We start from the raw sequence: 23212 nt of genomic DNA, 5'->3' as shown, positions 1-23212 counted from the left end.
GTGTGTTTTGTTCACAAATGTTGAATATTTTGTGTATAGTAAACTGCAATAATGCAGTGTTCCTCCCACAGGACTGGAAGAAATATGTGAAGGATTAGGAGCTGGGAAAACCAGACTGAGAAACCTGGTGCTCTGGAACAACCAAATAACTTACAGGAGCATGGTCCACCTGGCAAAGATTTTGGTGAGAATAACCGGTAATAATGAAAACAAAATATGTTGATGTCTGCCTACTAAATCTATAGTTGTTCGGATTAATTGTCACAGAATACTGAGGAATGCTCTGCTCACCAAACAAATGCTCTGCTCACCAAATGTCCTCACAATGTTGCTGAAATGTTTTGTCAGTGTTAAAACATCGCAACAACGTTGTGAGAATGTGTTGTGATACCTGGGTGGTTGGCACACCACCTCAAATCACAAAGCGCAGGCTAAAAGGAAAGTCAATTAAACAGCTGAATTCATGGATACAGCGACAGTTTTTTTCCACATATTGTAAGAGAAATGATTTGAGCCAGTGATCACAATCATAGCCTGCGGTGCAACAGGACTACAGAAGCAGGGCATTTAAATCCACACAGACTCTTCTCCCCATTATTGGCCTGGCATTTAGCCTTTGTGCTCGTGTTCCTAAATCACACACCCACAAGCCAAGGACATGGGGCATGACTGGCTGTAAGCAGAACGGGAAAGTGGGCACTCTGAAAATAGCCTGACTTCTCCTCGCAGGATATCTTATATAAAATCCCTAATAATATCCATTCTTCTTCACGCGCTCTGATTGTCAGAATAAACTACACCTTCCGTCATCTCAATGGCGATTGAAAATCAAAAGGATACAAATTAAAGGCCTGCTTTCTTTCTTCTTGGCCCCAGCATATTCAAAGCTGATCCATCCAGGCCAAAAATAAAGCATACTTGTTCCATTTCAGTGCCACTGAATAGGAACAGTTTGATTAAATAATAGATATGTGTTTAGGAGGTTTTCTCATCTAGTCTGTCATTAAGAAGGATAACTAGACATCCTTGCGACCATAATGATCATAATTAGTCCAATGGCTGGTCGTGTCGAATATGACACTCGAAGGGCTGTTATTAACCTTTCGGGTTTTTTTCTGGGGTGCCACAAAAAAAGAAAAGGAAAAAGGATGTAAGAGCAGGTTATTTTGACGATATGGAACCACTTCAATGTCAGAGGATTTGACTAAAATATTAAGGAAGTGATGATCAGAAAACAGTGTTTCTTCTTGGATCTTGGGTACTGATTAATTTCAGTAACATACGCTAAACATAAGTCTAACACAAGTCCTTTAGAAATGATGTTGCTTTGGGTTTATATATTTTTTTGGAGGGGGGGTTCTTTTTTTTTCTTTTCTTTTTTTTTTTTTGTTCCGGTGAAACTAAGCCAAGGAATGAATGTTGTGCAGAAGTCGTACTTATTTGCAAGCCTGAAAAGGGTACAGAAACAAATAGACCCCAATAGGAGAGCAGTGTCATACTCAGGTTGAATATTACCTGTCCAGTGTGATGCCCACTGCATCGGTTACCTCAGTGTAAGCATTATGTATATAAGGCTTCCACACAGCTCCATGTGTGCATGCAAATGCAATTTTATATTGTTGGACATATCTTTGTCATTTGTGTGTCCATCATAATTCAAACCATACATGCTTGTTAATACAGCTCTAATTTAATATCACACTCAATATTTGTGTACATGTTATCTAGTCTTTTTAATGCATAGACCTAATATGCAAAAATATGTATATGAAGTAACATGTTCTCCTATGTTTGTAAATTTCCTTCAAAGACATTTAATATTCAAATGTAAAAAGATTATGCTTAAAATGTGTGAGACAATTTTACACTGGGTGAGAGTTTATGTGGAAATATTATTATTCCTTGAGTAAAAAAAAAGTACATTCTTCTTCCTAAATGCCAAGGAGTATTAATACATTTTCAATATTCTGACAGTAGCAAGCATCCTTCAGGCTTTATTTTTATTTTCTAAATGGAAAGAAGACTCTTTCCCCGCAATTTTTTTCTTTTTAATTATTTCAAAATTTTGGATGCTAGGTATTCACAAGTGCTAGAATCCAACAAGCTACTCCTCAGGATGTAGCACTGTTTCAAACACTTTACTCTACAACAGCTCTCTCCGATAGCACTCCACACACATTTCAAGTCAGGAAGCCTGAGCTATCTTATAATTTGCTGTAGTTGTAGAATAGTCACATATCAGTCCAATTTGACCGAAACACAAATATAGCTTCCCATTCTAATATTCTGTACACTGTATCATATCCAGGAATTTAAATTTATTCATCTTCAAGAAAAAGAAACAAATCTAAACGCCAAATAATTCTTACTTCTCAGTAGTTCTGAGGATGGGTTTATTCCTTGGTTTTCTCCTTTAATATCCTATGGGTAATTCTCGTAAAGTATGGATAATTATGTGCTATAATGTGTTTGTATTGCTCTAAAAATAGAGCTGCTTTAACAAGAAGAAAAATAGAATATTGATGCTGTGGAATTCCTAGTTCCTTATTCCTTTTGAAGGGTCTCATTTTCTGGGTTTTATAAATCTCAAATTAAAAAAGAAAAAAAAATAATAATAAAAGATCTGGCTCCCCAAGTGAAGAACTAAGTATCCTTTGGTACTCATTCCAGATCTGCAGTAGGTTATGTAAGCTTATCTTTAAGACATCAGCACGCCTGACAGAGAGCATTGTTGTGTCTTTAATTGCTCCTAATTATCGCCAGCGCTCCTGTGAGGTCTTCAGTCCTTGGGAATATTAAACTTGTCCGATGACTGGTGCTTGTGTGAGTCCCACGCTGCACATTTCAAAGATGGCATTACCACAGTCACAGTGTGAAGCACTCAAGTGGGTTTGTAGTCGCCCTGGTACAAATTAAGTCTGAAGTGAACCTTAGATTTATTTAGCTGCTTTTTTTTTTTTTTTCTTCTTTTCTTTTTTTTCCCCCCGATGTGGCGAGCGCGGGTGTGCGGCGAGGGTGGAGAGGTAGCGCGCTCTTCAGTCTGCCGAGAAACATCGGCTGAGCCGCGTCTCCCTCGCCGCGTCTCCCTCGCCGTGTCTCCCTCTCCGCTACCTGCTTTATAGGTGCGCTAATAAGGCCTCGGTGTTTAGACAGCGCGGTACTCTGGAGAGACCATCCAAAAACTTCTGTGTTATTCAAGAGCAGGCGAGACCTCAATTGGAAATGATTACCTAAAAATAATCCGGGATGTCATTAGCTGCTGTCGAACCGATGGTGGGATAGTTAAGTGCTGTGAAAGTTTTTGAAGTGAGCGTTAACCCCTCACGGCTTGTGACTTTGTGCTCTGTTACCTTTCAGCCCCGTGTTAATACACTTGAAACACTGAACCTGGGTCGTAACAATCTTCAAAATGGCGGGATCCAGCTGCTAAAAGAGTCTTTAATCGCCAACCGGTCTATACTGCGCCTAGGCCTGGTCCACACAAGAGTGGGCTGTGAAGGTACAATTCATTTGACTAATTAAAAAACAAAGTTTTCAGAAAAATAATAGTGTGTCTCGTGACATGTACAGTGGGGAAGCATTCATATTGCATGTGTATTGCATAAGCAACCTTTAAACGGCTCAGTGAAAATATGAGGGCCGATTATGAAGAAACGCAAGAAGAAAACGACTTTTAAAATTATTTAAAAGTAGTTGAATTCTGCTATCTGACAGATGGCAACAGATGGCTTTTCTCTTATTTGTCCATTGTTTTTTTTGTCTGCTGCAGGTGCAGTGACATTGGCTGAGTTCATTGCAGAAAGTCGGCGGATACAGAGACTGGACATGAGGAGAAACCCGGTCAGAACCGCTGGCCTAATGGCTCTCTGGCTGGCCCTGAAGATCAACCAGTCTCTCATCAGACTCGACCTGGACACAACTCCCAAAGAAGAGAAAGTATGTTTCAAATATACCACACCACCCACAAGCTTTTCTTTCAAAACTCGACAGTCCTCTTCATTCTTATCCCTATCCATTTATTGTTTAGTATTCAACCCACTTATTTTAATTTAATAATGCATGCCTGTCAGTCAGCGAACACAAATTAGTCCTTTATAATTTGTCCACTGCTGCCGTTTGGCTGTAGGAGGCTTTTTTTGTGGGACTAGTCCCCTGCTTTTCAAACAATACATCAGTTCTGTTTCTTTCACTGTGGAAACCCAAGGAAAGTGATGCCACAACTTTCATACATGCCCCTGCTGGATTAAAAAAAATAATTAAGCTCACTTGCCATCTGTTTGTCATGATTTTATCTTCACTAACTTATTTGCATATTAAAGCATTAATTAAAATCTCCAAGGAGAGTACGCTTACTTTAAAATGAACTCCAAAGCTTGTTTGTGTGTATGCTCTAAACTTTCTTTTTTGCATAACACTGTTTACATTTATATTGTTCTTTCTTATGTTGAATTGCAATGCTTCGCTGTTTATTTTTCTGTATGAAATATGACAAGCTCATACATCAGCTTGAAGTAGGAAAATAACAAGTCTTGATGGGCTGAATAGCCCATTCTTGTCATCAAAAATTCCTATGATCTTCAGTTTTAAAGCTCATCGATCAATCAGGCATTTTTGTAATGGGGGATACTCTGATGTTTACCCTCATGTTATAAAACATCCCAATTAATACAAAGTGCAAACAACCTTGAAAGAGATTTAGCAGAAAAGCTAAGTTGGCTAAGGGCAAAGTTAGTCCTCAGACTCAGGATGGAAGTCTAGCTCCTGAGATGTAAACAAGCCTTAAATGGCGTTAAGTCTGACATCTTTCTGTATATAGTGGCTCCTTTGTCTATGTTTCTTTGTTGGGCACTGTCTATGCCAAGGAATTGGGAATCATTATTTGAATCAGTATGAATATGCTTATATTGGATGGTTAACGCTTTACCTTTGCTTTATAACATACTGACATCTCTTCTTTCCTAAAATGTGCAGGAGGGCTTTAAACTGGCTTTGGTACTGGTTGTCTCACTTTTAGAGATGCAGATGTGCTTTGTGTAGGCTTTGTAGCACAGCATGGTGGAAAGAAGCATCATTGTATTCATCAGAAATCAGCATGTCATCTGATCATGTTTGATCTGCAGCAATTCCATAGAATTCCCCAGGCTTGTGAATTATGAAAATATAGCTTTTCTTTAGAGAAAACGTTTTTTTCCACATAGAATAATGATTGTTCTAAAAAAGGTGGCTTTGAGATGTATTATTTGAGAGTTTAGTTCCTCACGTCTTTGTTTACAACTGCTGAATTTTCATGTCTGTGAGCTACTCCATTTGCTCATCAGCCTGTTTTGGTGTTAATTATGAATAATTTACAAATCTAAAATATTTATAGAGGAGCCTTGTGAAAAGCAGCATTCGGAGGGTAAGCTGTAGTCTGTAGTTGTGGCAAGGTACTGTATGTTGATACTTCCTGATCTTTCCACTGAGGACTCTGTGAACCTGATTAACAACCAAACTGCGAAAAGTTAATTCATAGTTGTGCAGTGTTAACCGTGTATTTGCTCATTTTCTGCTCAAGTATTTATTTCAGGTTGTACAATGGCTTGCCTCTTGCAGTTTAGTGGCTACTTTACAGAATAGGAAAAAAAAAATCCCCAGTTCCTCATTTTTTGCCACTCAGATGTGAGTACCATTCCCACAAAGTGTAATTAAAAGTGTGAGCAGGACCGTTAGAAAGGTTTTCTTTTGGGAAAGCCTCTGATGGAGCTCACAACTCTTGTGGAGCGTCAGTGTATCACCGCTTTCTCATGGTGCCTGCCTCTCTGATGGTGGCACCTGACCATGCATGTAGTATGAAATGGGTTCGGCGCGTGGGACTGTTGACAGATCAGCATGGCTTGAACATCCCTGGGACAGCCTGGGTCCCTGACATACAAAGATTCAACAGAAATCAAGTTGCTGGCTTTGACGGATCTGTGCCTGAGGTCGGCCATTTTGTTCACTTCCAAATGGCACCTATCTTAATGAACCCCCCGCACACGTACAAAAATGATCAGTAAGTGAATTAAAATATTTATGGCAGTGGCACCCCACCGAATGTCACACTTACAGGCATAAGAATAAGGCACACACTTCCTAGTGACCTGGTTAAGCCTCAGAGTTTGGTTACCTGAATTCAAAGGACCTCTCGCAGAAGCTTCTAGAAATTCACCATCTTGCCACAGACACTGAGGCTTGCTGCACTCGTGATGAATTTCCCCGAAAAAGGCATATTTGCCAGCTGTGTAATTTACTGCGGTGCTCATTTACATATTAAAGCATTAATTAGCCCCTCCGAGCGCCTGTGTGGGGATAGTGTAATCATTGGACATGTAGTCGCGGGGGAGGGCTGTTCCGTGCCGTCCTGGGGGAGCCTGAGGCGAGCTCGCCCGGGTCTCTGGGTGCTGCTGTTGACCATGTGCTGTGTGTTTGTGGGCTTTGTTTTCCCGCTCTGAGGGGATGTAGTGGTGCGTTGCTCAGTTTTCTGAGCTTTTCCGGGCTCTTTGATGTGTCACATTTGATCTGTCTCCCTGTCAGTTTAATAGCTCTACTTTTCCTCTCGCTGCAGTCAGAGGTGTGACCTGTAGTTTCACAGGAAGCAGAGTTCTTTTTCCCGGTGTGTGTGTGTGTGTGTGTGTGTGTGTGTGTGTGCTTGTGTGCGTGTGTGTGTCTGCGTGTGCGTGTGTATGTGTGTCTGGGCTTGTGTGTGTGTGGGCGCACTTGTGTGTGTGTGTGCATGTCTGTGTGTAGTTGTGTGCATGCATGTGTGTGTGTATGTGTTTGTGTGTGTGCATGTTTACTTCTATGCATGTGTGTGTTTGTGTGCATTTGCATGCGCTTGTTTGTGTGTGTCTGCATGTGTCTGTCTGTGCGTGTGTGCATGCATGTATGCATGTGTGTGATTGTGTGCATGTGCACTTCTGTGCGTGTGTGTGTGTGTTTGTGTGTGTGTGTGTGCTTGTGTGTGTACTTGTGTGGGTGTGTGTGCGTGTGTGTGCGCTTGTGTGTGTGTGCATGTGCACTTCTGTGCGTGGTTGTGTGTGCGTGTGTGCGTTCATGTGTCTGTCTGTGCTTGTGTGTTGGGGGGAGAATGGTTGTGTTGAGCGTTTGGTTGGGATACGCATTGGGAAAGAGAGGATTAAAACAAACCAACAATGCAGCGCGGATGTTTTAACTGCAGCCGCACAGATGGGTTTGATATTGAATCCCGGCAACACGAAGCTTTATGAAAGTCCTCATTTATCCAGCTGCGTCATTAGTGTAGTCTTTCATGGCTCAATGCACTCTGTGGACCCCCATATCCAAAACTACATTTACACCATTTGCATGGTTGAGGAACTGCAGTGGGCCCGGCGTTAGTGATATGGGCTGTATTAACATCAGGCTTCATGAGTTTGTTTACTTCAGCTGCCATCGCGAGGGCCACGCGCAACACATTCCGGCAAATGCTGTACCGCTAATGCTACAAACGGAAAGTGCTCCGGCCGTTGGCTCTGCCCCGCGCGTAAGCCTGAATATGAAAATGTAGCGTCTCTTTCGGGGCGCGCTCTCTGACTCCACGCTTAAACGCTCCGAGTCACCAGTCGCCGGAGCCGGTGAATACGGTTCAGTTCATTTGAATATCATGAAGCCCTTCAGTTGCAGGCTATTGCAGTGCTTCATCCTCGGAGAACGTTTCCGCTCTCTGAAACGCGGGCCGTTAAATCGGTCCGTCCGCGCCGAGAATTGCGATGGAACCCGGTGCGTTCGTTTAGTTTGCTGTAATGTTTCGGTGAGTGGCTGTTAAAAGATAATCACTCGTTATTTCATGGGTCTGTTTCGACCTTTCCCGTCTATCGCCTATGGAAAGGAATCCCCACCTGGTGAGCAGCCAGGAAATGAATGGAGACACCTCCACCCAGGCTAACGGGTGGAGGTGTCGATGTGAGTCTCTACGGGTACACCCATCACCCATCACGTCTCCATCTCACTGCTGAAACTCTCTCTTCCTCTTAATCCTGAAGCGGAGCATAAACTGAGGCTCGGTCTCCTTTAGACTTGAGAACCAACACTGCCATTGTCAATAATTTCCTTTAGTACGCAGCGCCAGTTCTGCGAGTTATTTATTTATCTATTTATTTCCTCGCTCGGGCAACGTTGGGGGATGACAATTAAAAAAGAAACCACCGGTAGCGCGCTGCTGCATGTGAACGGCCTCACCTTCCGGAGGAAGACGGCGGCGACGCTCCTCGCTCCGGGCCGCTCTCCGCTGGTCTGCTCCTGCGGAAGCCCGGGCCCGTTCCCTGCCTCTCCAGCTGGAACGCCGGGACCGCCGAGGACGCTTCCCGCTGCCGTCACACCGTCCCCGGCCGCCCGGCGCCATGGAGGGGAGATAATTGGATTTGTTGTCACCTCCAGTAGCTGCCAGGAGCTGGCGTCTGCTCCGGTTAGGGATGAAGACATCACCGTGACAGGACCCTGAGAAAGGATCAGCTGGTATCCTGGGCACCACTAATAAAGTGCTGGGTGTAATGTCCAAGCGGACAGACTCAGGCCAGCTGTTCGCCCGAACCTGGGGCCAGGTCTGAAACGTGAGGGTGGTGGAGGGGGGGGAGTGGGAGCATGTTCTAGCACGAGGCCTAGCGCTCGCTACATAGCCTAGCGCTCGCCACATACCCGCGCCCAACATACGTGGCAGAGAGTTCAAAAAAAGCACAGCTGAGTAAGACTGTGGTGCTGGTGTTTCACCCGCTGCCTTCCCTGCAGACCGACGGGCTAAGCGCTGAATGTATTCTCGTTTTACTGTGAACCTGTGGCGCACCCTGCGTTAGCACTGACCGGTAAGGCAGCAGCCTCAGACAGCAGACAGCGGTAGGGCCGTGGTGCCACCTGTTTACTGTCCGGGGATGCAGGGCAGAACTGGGCATCACAGCAATCACAAGTCACTTCATGTCCGTTCCTTTTCAGTTTATTTTTTTAATAGTGGGTTCCACAAATTAGTTGAATTTTGGCTTGAAATTGGCAGTACTCCATTATTTGTTTATTTTTCACCCTTTGGCCTTTGCAACACAGCAATTGATATGAAAGGGCCTAAATGCAAAATTATATGTATTATCTTTTAACTATAACATAAACACCACTTCAAATTTGCCCTTAAAATGTAAGCCTTAGGATATGTTAGATTTAAGCAGCCCTACAGTCTGTGGAGTCCTTTTAGTGAAGGACAGGGCCAGTGTTTTTGCTTTATTTATAATCTCTGTCTCAGAAACTTGTGTTTGCGAGGATCTGTGTCCAGACGGGAGTAGGGTGGGCCATATAGAAATGAGATGGTGAATTTATTCATAGGCCTATAGCATGCTCTGCAGGCCTGTCAGAATGACCTGGGCGACTGTGCGATTGGGCTTGGCAGCGGGGAGAGCTATCGCCATGGAAATCCTCTGCTGCACGCACTGCTCTCAGGCTGCAGATTAGCTGTTAAGAGGTTATTTAAAAAAAACCTTTTTTATACTCAGTTTTAGAATTTTTTTTTAGGAAAGAAAAAAAAAACAAAGAATGAATGTAATTTTGCAGCGGTGCTGTGTGAGGAGTGGGGAGAGGGAAAAGTATCAGTAATTGGAAAAATGTCGGTTCTGCAGGACTAGACATCTCCATACCCAGGGGATCAATTACAGAAAGACTCATTCAGCTCTTTCTATTCAAATGAACACCTGAAGAGAGAGGTCTCACTGGTTTTAAAAGCTTGGGATATTACTAGATAAATGTTAGCCCAATAAAGAGCTCATCAGCGGCAATTTGTATGCATTTAAGCTGACAGCAAAATACTTCTCTTTTTGTGTCCTCCCTGTGCCCCACATTTTTATCTCGCCTACTTAAGAAAACAGGTAAACTACAATGTGCCATCGATTCCCAAACCCTCAATGAGTCTTTTGTAGAGAAGCTGCCTTTGGGAAAGATTTAGTGGTACCCGTTTGAAATGGAAGATTTTGTCCACCAAAGAAAGCTTTCTTTTCTGTTTGCTTTCATGAAAAGAGGCGAGATCAAACAAGAAAAACAACAGCACTCGTAGCAGTTTAGTTTATTCATAAAACTGCACAGTCATGACCAAAGGCTGAGATTTTCTTTTTATCTTATAAACACATCTTGTGAATCTTACTTCAGGTTCAAGGAAGAGATACAGTGGCGTTGAGAGAACAGGTGACTCAAAGGCGGAAGTTTTTGTAACTAATTGGCACACAGTGTAATATAACTAGACCAATGCGTAGTATCATTGTGGTATTTTAAACCACTGTTGATCGCCATGTCTATCTGCTACTCAGTTTGGAAAGTCTCATCTTAATTGTTGGCCCATTCTGTTGCTACACTATCACAGATCAGTGTGGGAAGTGTTTAAATGATGTCCTGAAATGTGCCACAGGGTATTCTTCACATCTGACTATATCAGAAGTGTTCATTGTGTGAAAGCATTCGGTAAACCTTTAGTTTAGAGTTATAATGAGACCATTCACTGCTGGTGGAAGGGCTGGCACAGTGGAGCAGTGAAGAGCACTGTTGCCTCACAGCAAGGCGGTCCTCTGTCCACACTGTGGCCGGAGCCTTTCTGTGTGGAGTTTGCATGTTCTCCCTGTGTCTGCGTGGGTTCTCCCTGGGTCTGCATCAGGAATTGCATTGTACATTAACTTATAGGGTATGCTATGTTTACCAGCCATTTCGAATCTAAATCAAACATGCTGATGTGAATAAAAATAATAATGTATGAATGTAAAAAACATGCATTATTTATTTATTTATCAGAATTAGCTGCCATACCAATCTATATGTGGCACCTCTGAGAATTCCATTCCCTTTGGGCTCTGTGTGTTAACTGTATTACTTAAACAGAGTCCACTCCACATTCGGAATGATACATAGCCTTGTTACCTGTTAAGTGCAATGTATGATGATGTGTGATGTTGAGCTGCTGCCCCACAAAATGTCTGTGCAAGGCCCTGAATGTATCTGATTAAACTGGAGACTCTCAGAGATATAAAACATTCAGATTCATGGAATGTAATGTCAATTTATAATTGAAATAATATTGCTGAGAGTATTGGGAGTATATTTCACTTCCATTAGTTGTATTGATAACTAATGAAAGATAGATGAACCAGTATTTAGAGATCTTGGTGGTCAGTGTTCCTGTTAACAGCCTGACCATTAAATGCCTACTCTGAACAAGGGCAATACATTTCTACTCATTATGCACATTTCTGTTACTTAATGGAGCATTAAGGTGATTGCAATAGGTGCACCAGCAGTGTAAGCTACAGCTCATTAAATATGGCACAGTTTCGTCATTTGCTTAGCACAAGGTTTGACAGGTAACATAATTAAACATTTTTTCCTGAACAGAGTACATAAGTACATAGAAGAACAAATGTAAACACTATCAACAAAATGTAGTTTGCACAGTAATAATTGTGAAGATAAAACCTAGCAACAATAACTACTTTTGTCCCTAAAGCACCAGATAAATCAGCGGTACATTAAAGCCTGCAATTGAGGTTTGGAGAGGGGAAAAAAATGTTTCCCACCTTGTAAGAAAAGAGCTTTTCTCTGAAACTTTTCAAAAGGCATGAATATAAAAGCTTTTTTTTTTTCTAAGCAATTCCTATAATGTGCCGTAAAAGCACCCCATTTAGTTAATAACCGTGCCATCATTAGTCATTTGCTAGTCAGGGTGTGCTCCCGAATAGCACTGCCTACTGCAGCCTTAACTCCCACAACACTGAACTCAGTCTGTCTCACCTCATACCACAGTTGCGTTATATTCCAGTGTGCCCTAAGCACACGTCTCGGATATATATTTATTGGAGAACAGACCAGCTCGTTGCTTACGTATCTTAAGCATAATTGTAGAGTGAAAGCCCAATGTGATTTTAGCTGCGGCTGTGATTCCTTCTAAGTATCTGTGGCAAAGGGGTTGAGGAAATTGCCAGGCAGTATGTGGCGGATCAACTACGAAACCGACTGCTGACAAAATAATGCTGGAAATGCTTTAGAGCAGACTCCTGAGGGCAAATTGTACACTCCCATGCCAGGCAATTCAGTTCAATATTAGCAGGGGCACCAGCTAATAAGGTAACTATATCAGTGCACTGCATTAAATATCCTGTTGATTTAGTAATATTATAGTAAAAATGTTTAATCAGTATGCTGGAATGAATAAAGCTTCTCTCTGTGTGGGTGCTGTATATTTGAATCAACCAAAAAACACATGAAATACTCGGGTTTGGAAAGATATGAGGCATGCTACAGAAACTCTACTCTGTTATGGAAACATCTGTATAGCTATCATGTTTCAATGGGATAATTCAGGATATTGTTAAAGGAACACATGGATTGACAAATAAAGTTGTGCTTCTTTGTTTTGTATCTCTTGTATGCCATCCCACAGGAGATACAAGGGGCAGGCACAGGTTGCAAAGGTGACATGTCAGTAAACTTCAAAACAACACTGGAAACATGGCAACATGAGAGTACCCGTGCAGGGGCAAGCAAAGGAAAGGCTGAGAAAGGCAAAGCAGTTTCTCCTGTTCACAGTGACCTACTGTATGACACGCGTCTACATTCTCAATCCTGATGGCAAAATAAAAATAAATAAATGAGAACACAAGCAAGAGTGAAACATGTAATATTAGCTACCAGTATTTGATTGAAAGGCTGCTTTGCCTTAAAAAGGCAGTGTGAAAGGGCACTTAATCTTAAGATTTGGCCACTAATACACCAACCCCCCACCGGCCAGACTAGTAAAGGAAGGAAATAATTTAATAATTTATGGACACAAGGATAATTGACAGAATCAGTCTTGCACTGACTGATGACAATATTGTAAGACAGCCATTTGGCAATAATATCAACAGATGTACTGATCTATTTCAAATGCTTTGGTTTTTAATGAAGAAAAATATGCCACATACATAAAACCTATTGAGGATAATGTTCTTGAGTTTAAGTCAGAGAATATAATCCATAAACAAGCAAACAGGCCTAGTATATTGCAATGTATTGTTGAGACAATAATAATAATAATAATAATAATAATAATAATAATAATAATAATTTAAATTTGTTCTGTGACTCTGTTCAGTATATTTCAGTATATTTAATGAGTTTCATATTTCTTTAAGGTCCTCAGCGAATGATCAAGTGTTTGTTGTGGTATTTTGTGCATCTCTGCATATGTCAGAATGTGTGTACAGTTCAGCGAGACTTTTTAAAGATAGATGGGATTGTCTCAGTTGCCAAATGACATTTCTTCTTCACTCAAGCACATCTCATTGCAGTGTTCCTCGAAGTATAAATAGGCACTAGACACATACCAGGACAAGGATTAGAAAGAAGAATATATACATGCATGAAAGTATTAAAACTGACTTCACTCCACATCTTGCAGTATATCCGTTATGTGAGTTGTGAACGGTTGTGTACTGTTTTTTAACCTCTGTGACAGTTTGTGCTAAAGCACAGTGATGTTCCCCATGCTGCATTGAGGATCGCATCTCAAAGCCACTCCTCACTGCTGAACGAACACCTCCAGTGACAATTTGATGACGTCACTCAATGCTCAATTAATTTCCTGGAGAAGGTGCATAGGAAGCGTGACTGAAGTGTAGTTGAGTATCTTGCCTCAACAGTATTCTCTCTGAATGAGGATTTATCTGACATCACTGTAGTAATTATCGTTTTCTATTTAGCTGATACAGTTGATTAGACTAAGCAAGGGACAGTCCCCCCAGGGGCAATGCAGGGCTAAGGGCCTTGCTCAAGGGCCCAACAGGTCTGCTGATCTTATTGTGGCTACACCAGGGCTTGAACCACTAATCTTCCGGATCCCAGTCATGTTCCTTAGCCACTAGACTACTGGCTGCCCTTAGTAGATAAGGTAATGGGGGTTCACATTGTAGCATAATGGTTTGGGAACTTAGCTCGCAACTCCAAGTTTGTTGGTTTGATTGCCAGGACAGGCACAGGCCATTGTACCCTTGAGCAATGTGCGTATACAGCTCAGGCTGTGTAAATGTATTGTACATACCAAGAACGTAAGCTGTGTAGGTTGCTGTGGATAATCACTCTAATTCAATTCGCCCCATTGGACATACAATTTTCTCCCTGCACTTTGGATTATGTACAAATATGCTAATTTCACAAACTGCGGCGAGGATGGCAAAATAATTTTTTACACGTAAACATGGAATTTTGTGCAAACAAACCTGCACTCTTTTCGCATTTTTACGAAGGGTAGGCAGAGGGGTCAACATAATGCGAAGCATTACATCTATTTATGACGCTAAAGCTGGCTGTGCTTTAGGGACCGCCTGTGCTAAATGATATTGACATTCAGATGGAGCGAGATTGCCACTCTAATTCCCGCACTATGGATCGTGAGCCCGCCGTCTTAGTCACAGATCCCGGCGCCCCTCGGGAAGGTCTGCGGCTTTCCGCTCAGGTGACGTCCCACCGCGCCGGCCCGCACACCTGCAGTGACCCAGCCTCGCCATTAGTCTCCACGACAACCTGCGGCGGGAGGATTACTGTAGTCACCGCGCTCTCTTACAGATGGCTCTCCGCCGTCATCTGCAAGTAATCTTCATACTGTGCATGGGAATGATTCATTAAAAACAGCCGAGGAGTCTGCAGCAGATACACATCTCAACCTGACCTTCTCCACTCCGGGTCTCTCTCTCTGTCTCTCTCGCTTTGGCTGTTGTGCTGAATTTCAATGCGCCGCAATAAGGTGCCACAGTCATACCACTTAAAAGGGAAATAGTGTTCAGAAACCCCAAAAATGCCGTCTTATTTTGTGCTGGTATTTACGCTGACATCTGAAACGTGAAGCAGGACAAAGGGATATTTGTTCTCGGTGTGTGAAGGCCTTTTTTTACGCATTTCATCAGACATATTAAGAAACAATATGTGTCAGTTGCAAATTTTGCTTTAATGAAATTGTTTTAAATGGCTTCTTTAAAATAATTACAGTAATTCTAAAGGATATGGGTTTGTATGACTGTGTGTGTGTGTGTGAGAGACAGAGAGAGAGATACAGAGAGAGACAGAGTGTGAGAAAGAGAGGGAGAGAGCAAGAGAAATAGAGAGATTCTCTATGGCGTGTGGAAGGACAAAGAAAATCCCAAGATCATTTTAAGAGCGGTGATATTTAAGTGAAAAGCTGTGAAGATCAATTAAATTAGCTGTAGCGGTAGCCAATGGCACTTTACCATGCCCTAGAGGTCACAATGGTTGGCTTACTGCACTCTTGTCAGATAATCACTGCAAATCAGGACTCTCTTAAGCACAAGAGCCTACCTTAATTACAGGTACAAGTGTGAGATTTCACACAGACATTAAAGTGATGATAAAACTAAATTGATAATAAATGCCTCAAAGATACATGTTGGAGCTAATCTCACTGAAAGCTTAAAGAGCTACACTCACTGAGCACTTTATTAGAAACACCTGTACACCTACTTATTCCTACGATTTTTCAATCAGCCAATAGTGTGGCAGCAGTGCAATGTATAAAGTCATGCACATACGGGTCAGGAGCTTCAGTTAATGTTCATATCAATGATCAGGAAGGCATCCTGGAAACTTGCCAGGAAGAGGACGCAAGTGTACGTTGTCCCATGGACGGTAAAGAAGATGGTGAGGGTGGCCATAAGTAACCAGAGGAGAGCAGTTTAAAAATCGCAGAGATCTGTTGCATCTTGGGGTCAACCAAGTCTGAAAAAGAACCATAAAGTGGCACCTCCATACCAACAAACTGTTTGGAAGGGTGGCACAAAGACAGCCCTTACTGAGAAGAATAAACAAAACCAAGCATCTTGAGTTTGCTAAGCCTCATTGGAATTATGACTGGAAGAGAGTGCTGTGGTCAGATGAGACTAAAATTGATTGATGTGTGGCCATACACACCATCAACATGTTTGGTGGCAAAAGTGGAATGCATGCAGGGGGAAGCTCCTCATAGCTACTGTCAATATGGAAGTGGCTCATTGATGTTCTGGATATATTTGCTGCCAGTGGTCCAGGGGCACTATTTAAGGTCAATGGCACAATTAATTTAACAAAGTAGCAGGAAAATTAGGAAAATCTGGTTGTCTCTGCTAGGAAGCTGAGACTTAGGTAGATTGTCCAGATGGAAAATTAATCAAACATACATCAAAATCCACACATAATTGGTTGCGTAAAAACAACATCCATGCTGCCATCTCAGTCTCCAGACTTAAATCCCGCAAAAAGCCTATGGTCTGAACTGAATAGAGGGGGGGGTCCATAAGCGCAAACTCTGCAAAGTTCTGCATCCCTCCAAACGTGTTCTCTTACCTTATCAGAAAGTATAGGAAAAGACTCACAGCTGTCCTTTTTGCCAGGGCTGTTTGCACAAAGTATTACGCCAGGGGTGCCAATAATTGTGAAAACACTTTTTTGGAGAAATACATTTTTTATTTGACTTTCTTTGATTCCATTGAGTCATTAATAAAACACACTGCTGTACATGTTGGAAAATAAAGCTTACTCTCAGTGAGCAGTTTATTTGGGATTTATTAGACTTATTTTTTAGGCGTATTGGTCTTCTGCTGCTGTAGCCTATCTACTTAAGAGGGTTGACGCATTGTGTGTTCAGAGATGTTCTTTACAGCACTATTCTAATGTGTGCTTACTTACTGTCACCTTCCTGTCAGCTTTGACCAATCTGACCCTTCTAATCTAACCTCTCTCATTAACAACTTGAATGGGGACATTTCTTCCCCATTCTGAAATTTGGTCTGAAAAACGACTGAACCTCTTGACCACGTCTGCATGCTTTTATGCATTTAGTTGCTGTCACATGATTGGCTGATTAGATCTTTGCATCAGCAAGCTGGTGTACAGGTCTACCTAATAAAGTGCTCACTGAGTGTAACTATTATTTTTTAGTTTACATTATTTTTGTGCATATTTATCAAGAGTGCCAATAATTCTAGAACCCACCGTAGATTTTGATATGTTAACAGAGTGATTCCATGCTTTTGATTAAGATTATTGAAATGTAATTGTAATTTCATGACAGAAAATGTCGTAGTTCAGCTCCATGTATATTTATGTCTATTACAGCTTCCTTGTGATCATTCTCTTGAATTGTCTGAGGCATAAATTCAGCTCAGCTAGATTTCTACCAGAGCTGCAAAGTTTAAATTGCATTTAGTATTTTGGTGCAGCACTAACATTGGCGTTTTCAGGGATTTGGCTGTTTGATGCTTCAGTCATAGATTCATATTTCTCTCCATCACTCTGTACTACAGTATAAACAACACACGCACACACACACACACACACGCACACGCACCCACACGCACGCATGCACGCGCACACACTTTTAATGACAAAATTAAAATAGTTTTTAAGCATGATTTGAAGAAAATAAATTGACCCTATGTAGTTTGCACAAATAATCAATAATAATTAGACATGAATGTGTTTTTAAACCAGAAGGTATCAGTCAGTCATGTTGAGGTAACAGTCCTAATTTGCTGTACAGCTTTGTAAAAAATATTTTTGTACCTAAGAATGGAAAGTAACATTTTCTTAGATACTGCAACAAATATCTACTTTCTTCTGTCTGTATCTTGCATTTTGAAATAACAAGGAACTCTGCACGTTTCGGTAGTACATATTTCAGCTTAGCCACTTCCTGAGTGAAGGGTTCAGTACACTCATTTTGAATACAATAGTGACATCTAGAGGTGGGCCAGAAAAATGCGATTCCGTTGCAATGATTTCCAGCAGTTGTAGGACAATGGAAAATGTGCACATCGTACCTCCATGCCTTCATGTAGGTTCCCAAGAGAGAGGGAGAGAAAATGTGAATGTAACATTAATTACAGCTATTTATGTTAAGAAAAAGGCATAGTCAGATGGGTGAGTGCATTCATTAACATTTACTTAACAGTGAAGCCATTTCCCTTTCCAGTTTATAAAAAGAGTAAATTAAAAAATACTGTATTATACAAACAAAACAAACATATACTAAAGAAGGTGGCACAAAGTTATACGACATAAAGTGTTCTGAAGGTAGAACAGGGCCAAATGGTGGTTGAAATGAAAATGTATGCAGTTTGAAAGAACAGAGAAAATATTTCATCAAAATATTATGAAACATTTCCCATTTCTCAAAAATGTAATGGAAATATAGTCGGCAAAAGTACATGACTATTTCAGTCAATAAACTTGCTCATTAATCCCTTTATTTCTTTAATTCCAGTCCTAAAACAGTTTGCACATAAAGATTCTGGTGTAAGTCATCCCGTCAAGTTAAATCATTACAAGTAATTCCACATTATAAATGTAGTATTTTATTTGCAGGTATTATGTAAAGCAAATTACAGTTTAAGCTTATCTCGAAATCAAACTTATTTGTGTTCCTTGAGTTTTGCAGTATAATGAAAAATATAATTGGAAATAAAACAATGTGCAGGTAGACATTAATATTAAACATAGTCACTTCTTGATATGCTTAAAAAATTGAAGTAAAAATATTTTTAAGAATTTAAAAAAAGAAATCCTACTTGCCTATACTTGTAACTGGCATATGAAATGTTTAGTAATTTACATATATTAGCATATAAAGTAATTGGCACAGATGCCAAGAAAACACTGAAAAACAGATTAATTGTCATCCACCAGGCGCAGTGACATAGTTAAAAATGAGCCCCTTTTAAGAAGCCAATTATCAGAGAATTTCCAAAGTAGCCTTTTTTCATCAGTGGTTTTCCTTTCACACACACATACACGAACGCCCCACACACACACACCCACACACACACACAGATACAAACACACAATATATATACATCACAGGCTAAAATCGGTCCTATCAATACACTTACATTGTACATAGGCCTACTTTCTACATGTTGCAGTTTTGCATCGTTTTCATTTTTGAAACCCAAATGTTTTCTTAATTTCTTAAATAATGTAAGCTTGAGAATCGGCACACAAAACAGTTTATTATGTATTATATGTATTATGTATTAAATCTGTCATGTATTATGTAAACCTGAAAAAAGAGTGAGATGCATGCAAACGTGTGGTTTTAAGTCCGAGTAACACTGTTCAGTCTGATTAAACTTCAGTTTTGAGTCTGCGTGAACGTAGGTGTTTTCTCTCGTGAAAACTGAACCGTTTTTTTCAAAAACTGTTTTCTTTCTTTTATGTCTGACTTCCACAGTATTCATGAAGGCTTTGCAAAAGAAGATAATCACGTTTCAAAATATGAAACGTGTAAAGGATGCAAAGGATCAAATAAAAAACATATATATATAAGTATATATATGGTATAAAACCATATACATTATAAGTATTTATTATTCCTGTAAAATACAATGCTCAGTATTAAAATAGCAGTTTGCATTTTACAGCTCTTCGCAGACATGGTGGTAATACATTCCGGTAGCGTTTGCTATAGCTATAGTTTTATCCCCTGTAATAATTGGATAGTGCCTCCATTTGTAAGGCTGTCTGTGGGAATGCAGAGCTAACAAATGAGCTAGTTTAGTTGCCAAAACCACTGTTCAGGGAGAAGGGCTTAAACGACTCTTATTTTCACAGGCATTGTGCATCAGCCGTTTTAAATAATACAGAGATAATACCAAAAAAGCACATTGAGGATCCATTGTGGTGAGGAAAACATGCACACAATATTATTCTGAGAAAAAAAAAAACCTCCTTTGATATTGCAGTGCTGTCATCATGGATGCTTTGTGGAATGTCCAAAAATCAGAAAAAAATGGTTGTTTATCATTTTTAGGAAATAGGCAGCAGTTTACAATTTATATCATCAAACAATTTATATTTTGCAGTGGTCTGAATGTGCTGCCCAATGAAATAAATAATAAAAAATACCCAATAATAAAAAATGGTGCAAAGCTGATCATTCCCTCTAAACCCTGGTACCCATGTGGGCATTGTGCTAAACATTTAAAGTTCCTCCTCCGACCACAGACTCAGCTGCTCTGAGTGCGTCCCTTTCCCGCCTGTATGCAAAGTGTGTTATTTGTATTCATTAATGACTTTATAATACCAAGCCAGCAGGAACCTGGTTTCATCTCTATTAGTTTAGTAGCCTGGCAAACAAAGGGAGTCTGTGCCCATGGCATGATGCCAACATGAGCTACAGCCATAAAGGCAGTTGTCCATCTGTGTCGCTTTTTGCAATGAATATGCCTCTTCCTCTTTGGTGTGAAATGCTCTCCTGATATGTGTCATTTAAAAATGTCTCCATTTATTCATAGATATTCCCCTCACTCTAACATATTAATCTTTTGACGCCTATCTAAGTGGCAAGTCGGAAATTAGGCAAAAATAAATGTCACGATGACAAACCTAAGCTTGAAAAATACACCCAGCTATAGGGCTTGTGCGTTGGGGAACGTCTGAAATAAGGAATGAGATAACACGGTCTCGGAAGCGTTTGCTTCCTCCTCAGTCCATCAACATCGCTCCGAGCTGACACCCTGCTCTCATCTGCAATGCTGGTCAGATCATCGGCGTTCATTGTATATTTTACTTGGGGGTTGTTTTTGATCTTTATTGAAGAAAGAGAGCGTTGTTTTCATCTGTTGTCTCTTTAGCATGCGTCGTCTTTGAAAGGAGCATTGTTTGAACGTTGTGTGAATAGCGCTGGAATGTGAGCGCGAGGAATCCTCTTTTATCACCTTTTTTTGGAGGCTATTAGCAGTTACATTTCATTAATAGTGAAAAGTGGACAGACAGGCGCGCTGGAAAGGAGACAGACAGCCGCAACTTCAAAAACATCAGGCGGGAGACGCACGTCGGGCGGAGACAGGCTTCAGTGGAGAGGACTGACAACGAAGCCCTGGATGAAGCGAGCAGTTGTTAGTGCATGCCTATGAAGAGTTAAATCGTTAATTAGGGAGGATGCCAAATGCTTCCCCGTGATGCCTTTTCAAGAGACTTCCTGTTACTGCCTCATATTGCCTGGGCCTATTTGGCTGTACATGTAGTTGTAGCCTAACTATGAATGCACACTGTACATAGCTAAAGTCGTTCACTTTGATGAAGATGCTGTCTTGCGATGTAAATGTCTTATATGTTGACCATGTAGCCTAGCTAGGACCAAATTTGGTAGTTTTGTTCTGGGTTAAGAGGCCAACAGGATTTTCTCCGGCAAAGTATAGGCCTAGTGATGTAAACGTGCACGCAGTACAACATCCAATGTAAAATTGACTCTTACAGACAGAGCAGGCCTACATATGGACATTTTGCTCTATACAATACGCATTTTACCGTGTAACCTCCAAACTAGCTGAATGTGAAAGCAAGAAACCACAGAGTATAGACCGCAGGTTTTCTTAGCGAGCAGAGTTCTACCTGTGTAGGCTACAGATGGAGACTGTGCAGATGTGGTGAGCGTACGGTGTTCGGCGGACAGGGGGACCAGCGGAAGGTCACGGCTTTGGCGGGAGAAGCGACCCTCACCGGAGGAATCGGCGGTCGGTCCAGAAGGCCGCGGCGGTGAACTCTGACCCCAGCAGCACCGGTCCCCAGCAGCGGCGCTCCTGGTCCAGAAGGCGACGGCGCGTCTCGGCAGGCCCCCCCAGCAGCCTTGGCACGGCATAGGGGTGCCATCGGCGCTGCACTGGTGCTGTAGTTCTTGGCTGGGAAAGTGGAGCGTGCCCTCTGTCACTCGTGGGGAGCGGCCCTGTCCAACTGTCACTTCCTGACAGCTTCATAATCAATCTCTTTATTAACTGCTCGGCTGCAGACGGGGCGGGCAGGGGGAGCAGGCGGCTTGCGTGCCATGCCTCTGTACCTCACGCAGGTTTCGCTCCGCTTGGGTCGGAAGGTTGACGCCATGGGAGAGCGCTGCTTCCAGGCAGGGTCCGTCCCTACCGCCGGCAAATCACACCGGTGGATCTGGCCCTCGCCCGCCCGCGATAATTTATGAGGAGGAAAGCCGCCATCGCTTACGCCGTCCGCCAGCCAGCTCTCTCTCCGCCCGCCAGAATCGGCCCGGCGTTTTAAAAAGGGACGTGCGTCGGCGAGGGAATAGCGGCTGTGTCTGTACTTTGTTCTCCTCTCGCATAGGAAACGGCCTCATAGTAATAATAAAGGAGTCGGGAGAAACAACCGGGGCGAGATTAAGACAAGATAGCGAGTGCTGTACGATATTAAATATTTATAATATCTCCTCATAGTCTGTGTCTTTTTACTTTTTGTTTCGTAGGAGGAATTTCTGATTGAAACCCAAAAGAATCTACTGCAAGAGATCTGTGATCGCTGCGTGAGGAATGCGTCGGCAGCCAAAGAGAGGAACCTACAGCCCGCTTCCCCAGGGTACAGCTGACAGCACGGCAACACCAGACTCCAGTCTCCCCACACCTCGGCCCAAACAGCTGACTGCTATATGTATGAATAATAATTCTATTGCAAATAATGATAACCATAAAACTCCAAATCCCCATAATAAAGCTGAAGCCTCTCTCCCTAATGAAACGCAGCTTCCTGCTGTTTTTAGTCTAATGTTTCCAGCGAGGCTTTCACCGCTTTCCATAAAGCAATTTTGCGAGCCCACTTGAAACGTGAATCACCTAGAAATGAAAGGAATCGTTCCCGATTTTCATTCAGCGCCGTCTCGAAAAGTGACGCAGGCCAAATCTCAGTTGATATGGAGGTTGTGTTGTAAATCCCAGTTTGCTCGCACGCCATGCTTTCTTATGTTCACATTTATGCGTGGGGAACAAAGTCCTTTAGTCTTGGGGATGTGTACAACCGTCATGTATAAGCTATCTGGCGCACTAGCAAATGAAACTTCTGAACTCTGTTGTGTCTCAAGTCACTCATGAGCAATAAGACAAACAAAATATTCAGATGTGTAAGACCAATTAAACTATGCCAGCACGAAGTTATGCTGTGAGTCTTTTATCTCCTGAACTGTTATTTATTTGTGTATTTATTTTTTATTTATTGAGTGGAAAATTAACTAGCGGCATATTTTGTATAGGTCAAGTATTAGGTAAATGTTGCTGTTTCAATTTGTACCGCTGAAATGGAAGCATACGTGCTCACAGCGAATTTAACACTCCTCCAGGGCTATCCATGCCTGGTTCCTAGAGTGTTTCTGTGCTACTAATTGGCCACCGCAGAGACCTCTCACTTATTATGCAGTGATTCGTTATTC

The 23212-nt window shown here is 41.8% G+C and overlaps 1 protein-coding gene across 1 annotated transcript in view; it reads left to right on the top strand.

Annotated features, from left to right (window-relative positions):
- si:dkey-288a3.2 (protein phosphatase 1 regulatory subunit 37) overlaps positions 1-23212 on the top strand; it is a 46596-nt gene that overhangs the window by 22795 nt on the left and 589 nt on the right. Inside the window, exons 8-11 of the mRNA XM_061262579.1 lie at positions 72-184; positions 3358-3499; positions 3770-3936; positions 22259-22368. Of these exons, the coding sequence (XP_061118563.1) occupies positions 72-184; positions 3358-3499; positions 3770-3936; positions 22259-22368 (532 nt within the window). The remainder of the gene's footprint in view (positions 1-71; positions 185-3357; positions 3500-3769; positions 3937-22258; positions 22369-23212) is intronic.

Source organism: Conger conger, chromosome 1, assembly GCF_963514075.1.
Source record: "Conger conger chromosome 1, fConCon1.1, whole genome shotgun sequence".
Classification (NCBI taxonomy): domain Eukaryota; kingdom Metazoa; phylum Chordata; class Actinopteri; order Anguilliformes; family Congridae; genus Conger; species Conger conger.
This window is presented reverse-complemented; position numbering and strand designations above follow the sequence as displayed.